This window comes from Delphinus delphis, chromosome 3 (genome assembly GCF_949987515.2).
Source record: "Delphinus delphis chromosome 3, mDelDel1.2, whole genome shotgun sequence".
Classification (NCBI taxonomy): Eukaryota; Metazoa; Chordata; class Mammalia; order Artiodactyla; family Delphinidae; genus Delphinus; species Delphinus delphis.
This window is the reverse complement of record NC_082685.1, coordinates 9,531,034-9,536,042: the sequence shown is the minus strand read 5'-3', so window position 1 is coordinate 9,536,042 and position 5,009 is coordinate 9,531,034. Positions and strand designations below refer to the sequence as shown.

Below are 5,009 nucleotides of genomic sequence, written 5' to 3'. Positions count from 1 at the left end.
CCCGGTCCACCGCTCCTGAAACGCGGGAACTGCCACCGCGGAAGCTCACTAGAAGTAGCGGCCACTTGCGTACCAACTGTGAAATGCGGTCCAGCCCTTGCGCACGCGCACTGCGATCCCGCCTCCGGGCCCGGAATGAGAGTACAGAGAAGACTTACTCTCTGTGCGTGCGCACACAGACACTGGAGGAGGCGGGGCTTACTCGCTGGGAGGTCCCGGCCTCGGGTGGGTGAGACTGAAGGGGAGAGGAGGGATTTCCGCTTCCGCCCGGAGCTGGAAGTCACTGTCTCCCGGGTGAACGAGGCTGTCGCAAAGATCGTTGGCGAGTGCAGGTGAGGGATCGCGCGGGCGGGCTTTGGGGCCGGGTGGGACAGGGCGCTCTGCGACTCCGGGGCGCTGACGGGGTCCTGGAGGAGGGGCCCAGGGCCCAGGGCTTGGGGGGCGGCCCATCGGGGAACTTGACTCCCCCGGGTCCCAGCGGGTCCCAGCCCGCTGTTCGGAGGCCTGGCTTCTACCGGCGGCCGGCGGGAGGCGATGCCGAAGCCTCGGTGAGCCTGGAAGGACGGCCCACCGGCCTCCTCTTGCGTCCCGGTAGGGTCGGTGGCTGAGCCCTTTTCCAGCCCCCACCTTGGCGCGCTTTGGACTTAGATCGCCACAGAAGTACAGTCCGAGGCCCCTGGAGTTTTATGTGCAGGCCAGACTCCCTTTTCTGGAGTGTGGTTGGCGGGTGCTGTAGTCACCACGGAAAATGAGTTTCTGGGGCCCACCTGTAGCTTCTGATTCAGGAGACTTGTTTATATTCAACAGTTATTGAGCTCTTAATGCATACCAGGAACTGTGCGTGCTGGGGATTCAGCAGTGGGCAAATCATGCTCCCACCCGAACCCGGAAAACTGACATTCTAGTGCCGGGAGATCTGGGGGTTAGGTTCAGAAATCTGCATTTTTTGAGCACCCCCAGGTGATTCTGGTGCGGGTGGTAACCAGGGCCAGGCTTTGGGGGGAAAAATTCAACAGAACACTACCCCTGTACCCCCGAAGGTGAGAGCCTGGGCAGCAGAACTGGCTCCGGCTTACTAAAGCCTACTGGGTCTTGTAGGGTCTGGCCGCTGCTCTCCTGTTGCATCTCACACCCATCTCCCCGTTACTCGCTGGGCTTCAGCTGTACCAGTCTCCTTTCTCTTTCTCAAGAAAAGCTTCTTCTGCCTTGGAGCCCTTGCAGTTGTTATTCCCTCTGCCTGGACTACCATGCATGGTAGCCTTCTCTTATTCAGGCCTCAGCTTAAATGACTCTTACCCAAGGATTCTTCCAGCTCCACCCTTAGGTAGCCCCGTCCCAGAAGCGTTCACTCAGCCCTGTTTCATTAACCTCATAGCACTTAGCGGTATTGGAAATTATCTCCCTTATTAGTTAGCTGAAGGGTCTGTCTTCCTCCGCTAGCATATCAGTTGCACAAGAGCAGATACCTTGCCTGCCTGGACTGCAGCAGTGCTGTGGTTTACTGTAGGCTTGGCATTGGTCATTCATTCATTCAGTAAATCTCTGTTGGGAGCCAGCTCTGTGCCGCGAGCTGTTCTAGGCGCTGGGGATACAAAGAAAAGACAGAAATCCCTGCCTTCGAGGAATTCACATTTGGAGGGTGCTGGGCAGAGTTAGAGATGCAGGGAAACCAGTGAGGATGCTGTTGTGATAATACAGGCCAGAGATGACTGGGACTCAAGACTCAGACCACGGAGCTGGCCCTGGGAGTGGTGAGAAGTGGTCAGATGCTGGATGTCTTTTAAAGGTAGAACAGTAGGGTCAGGATGGGATAAGGGGTGTGAGAGAGGGCGAAAGGAATTGAGGATGAGTCTAAGGTTTTTGGAAAGATGGACTTGCTGCCTGTGGGACAACACATTGAGGTGTTCGGAGCTCGGTTTTGGACAGGTTCTGTTTAAACGTTTGGTAGCACCGGGTAGGAGTGTGGCTGAGGCAGGTGGCCAGGGGAGCCTGCAGTTCAGAGAAGACATTGATGTAGAGAAGGCATTTGAAGCCCTGACGCTGGGTGAGATCTCCATGGAAATGAATGGAGATGGAGAGGGGAGGGGTCCAAAGACTGAGCTTGTGGACTCACCATCATTAGCGAATTGACGGGGTGAGGATGGGGTTGCAGCAGCAGCAGAGACTGCAAGAAGCTGCCACTGAGGAGGGTGGGAGAGCCCTGTGAGAATGGTGGGAGGAGGAACCGGTGTGTCCAGTACGCTGAGGAGTGAGGGCTGCCCCTTGGGGTGGACAGCATGGAAGGGGCTGTGGAGAGAGGGTAGGAGGGAACGCAGACAGCTCTGCTAGAAAAGCTCACAGAGAACGAAGGGGTGGTTTTTAATGATGGAAGAGGTCATAACAAGTGTGTTTGTTAATGATCCAGTAGAGAGAGAAAATGTGACGTTGGGATCCAAGGCACAAGGTAGCAAATTGTTTTCGTGGGGCGCGTGGACGTTCTTCCATAGCAAAGGAGAGAAGGTCGAGTGGGTGGTCCTGGGGACTTGTGGATTGTGGATGTGGTCTGACTGCTTCTGTCTACTCAGTGAATTGGAAGCACCCTTAGTTAAGAACAAGAATATTGCATAGAGAGTGGTCTTAAGTATAAGTGAAACTCTGGTCTTTATCTGGCAGGCTGCTGACCTCCGCTGTCACGGAAGAACGATGCCAGAATCGGGGAGGCGGGGGGGGGTGGGGATGACCGCTTCCTACAGCGTCGAGCCAGAGGGACGCGTGGGTCCCACGAGTCGCTGACTTCTGCCCCCATCCTCCCACAGGTTTGCCCTCCTGCAGACATGGGGCGCAGAAAGTCAAAACGGAAGCCACCCCCCAAGAAGAAGATGACAGGCACCCTAGAGACCCAGTTCACCTGCCCCTTCTGCAACCACGAGAAGTCTTGTGACGTGAAAATGTGAGCGGGGCCCAGGATCCTGCCTCACGGGGCCGGCCCTCTCCTTCCTCGGTCGGGGGGTGGCTTCCCCCCACCCCCACTGTCTTCCATTCTGTCCCCAGCCCTCCTGGTTAGGGGGATCGTCACCCACAGACACAGGCCCTTTCGTTCACTAAGTCCCCGCATCTCCTCCCGTTCCAGGGACCGGGCCCGCAACACCGGAGTCATCTCTTGTACCGTGTGCCTGGAAGAATTCCAGACGCCCATCACTTGTATCCTTGGGAACCCGGGCTTTCCCCAGGGGACGGGGGCGGGGCGTCAGGGCTGCTCTGCCCAGAGTGGGCTGCTCAAGGGCACCCAGCCCTGCTGCATGCCCTGGTGGTGTGGCCACCGAGAGGAACCAGTGCCACGTGCTGACTTACATGGGGTGACAGGCTTCAGGGCGGGGGTCTGGCTAACAAGTAGCGTGAACAACAGAAGTATGTATAGGAAAGGGGTCCAGTGCTACCAGTTGCCCTTGACCTCAGCGGCTCAGATCTGTCGGAACCAGTGGACGTGTACAGCGATTGGATAGATGCCTGCGAGGCGGCCAATCAGTAGCAACGCAGAGGACCCACTCCCTTGGCAGCCTCACCCGCTGGGTACCAATCCAGAGACATTCCAGGGTCCAGGGTGTGGGTCCAGGGCCTCTGCAGCCCTGTGTGTGTGTGTGTGTGGAGTGAGTGTGGGCATGGGTGTGAGTGGGTGTGGCTGCAGGTGTGACTGTGGGGGTGTCCTCGTGGGCATGGGGTAGAGTTGAAGGGTTGCTGGGCCCCAGGGGCCTGAACTGCCTCCCTTGGCTCCGAAAGCCTTTGACTTACTCCCTCCTCTGGCACCTGGCCACCTGGCTTTGGGGCCCTGGCTCCTCCAGGGACCTGTGTCCTGACATCGTAGGTGAGGGCAAGCCCAGCAGAGGCTGCCTCGGGACTCTCCAGCGTCTTACCCCGCCTCACCAGCACTTGTCCATTTGAACTGGACCAACTGCTCATCCTCCTTCCCTGCCTTCCAAGGTGTGTGGCCTGGGACTCAAGCCACAGCCCCACAGGCCCCCTGGCAGGGCGGCCTGTTTTCACGGTTGGCCACTTTTGTAGAGGAGGGAGGGGCTGGGTTGGGGATAGCTGTCGATCACCAGCCCTTAAATAAAGCAGCCAACGCGAAACTCCCAGCTCTCTGGTTTCCTGGGCTCTGGGTCAGACCCAGGGGCTCAACGAGGGAACGGGGGAGACAGGCATTCAGAGGTGGCCTGGCGGGCCATTGGAAGGGGTCAGCCCTTCAAACCGTACGACGTTTTATCCACTCTACAAGCATTCAAGGTGAAACCAGGGCAGTGCTGGGCTCAGGGGACAGGGATGAACCCACAGACACCTGGCCAGGTGTTTACATGTTTATGTCTGATGTTTGCAGTCACAGCAGAAACCGGGGCCAGCAGAGCCCAGGGTGGGGATTGGGGGGGTCAGAGAAGGCTTCCTGGGGGACAGCCTGAAGGAGCTAAGGCTCAGGGGCCACACTGGGCCAGAGGCCAATGTCAGGTTTGCCTGCCTTGCCCCCATGTCGCGACAGCCGCCCTGAGGAAGGAAGATGCTCACGGATGAGGAAACAGGCCCGAGACAGGAGGTCACCGGCCAAAGGTCCCACAGCCAGAAGACTGCACGGCTGCCGGGCCTTGAACCCAGGAGGCCTGGCTTCACAGCCCAGCATCTTACTTCCTCCTGAGTCCAGGGTCCAGGCTAGGGGAACAGCTCCTGGCTTCCTGGGGGGTGGGGGGGGTGGGGGCGGTGGGGAGCACTGGAGAAGAGTAAGGGACCCTTGTCCTAGGGTCGCAAGGAGTCTCTCTCGGAAGGCTGGAGGTGGAGCCAGATGCACGTGTAGGGTGTAAGAAGAAATGCCTGGGCTTTGTCCCTGGCTCCTGGCAGGAAGCTTCTAAAACCCTTGGAATTTCCTGAGCAACTGGAGTACTTTTTGTCATCCATAAAGAGCCCCTTTTGATCACAGGTGAGATTATGCTAATGAAGTGACTTAGAGTGGGGCCCTAGATAGTCTCAGGAAGGGTCAGGATGCAGAG

The 5,009-nt window shown here is 58.0% G+C and overlaps 1 protein-coding gene across 2 annotated transcripts; it reads left to right on the top strand.

The window, feature by feature from the left end:
* The first annotated feature begins 257 nt into the window (after nucleotides 1-257).
* ELOF1 (elongation factor 1) lies at nucleotides 258-4,688 on the top strand. Of its 2 annotated transcripts, XM_060007836.1 has the most exons (5): nucleotides 258-332; nucleotides 2,796-2,929; nucleotides 3,110-3,180; nucleotides 3,444-3,549; nucleotides 4,508-4,688. In XM_060007836.1, the coding sequence occupies exons 2-4, from the start codon at nucleotides 2,814-2,816 to the stop codon at nucleotides 3,506-3,508; spliced, it is 252 nt and encodes an 83-aa protein (XP_059863819.1). In that variant the 5' UTR covers nucleotides 258-332; nucleotides 2,796-2,813; the 3' UTR covers nucleotides 3,509-3,549; nucleotides 4,508-4,688. The 2 variants fall into 2 exon arrangements, with proteins under 2 accessions (XP_059863819.1, XP_059863818.1); XM_060007835.1 differs by lacking the exon at nucleotides 4,508-4,688 and having other exon boundaries at nucleotides 3,444-4,106.
* The last annotated feature ends 321 nt before the right edge of the window (nucleotides 4,689-5,009 follow it).

Coding starts and splice junctions, on each gene's coding strand:
- ELOF1 (XM_060007836.1), top strand. CDS start 2,814: ATGGGGCGCAGAAAGTCAAAACGGAAGCCACCCCCCAAGAAGAAGATG. Junction 2,930..3,109: donor AAGTCTTGTGACGTGAAAAT/GTGAGCGGGGCC, acceptor CTCCCGTTCCAG/GGACCGGGCCCGCAACACCG. Junction 3,181..3,443: donor ATTCCAGACGCCCATCACTT/GTATCCTTGGGA, acceptor TCAGCGGCTCAG/ATCTGTCGGAACCAGTGGAC.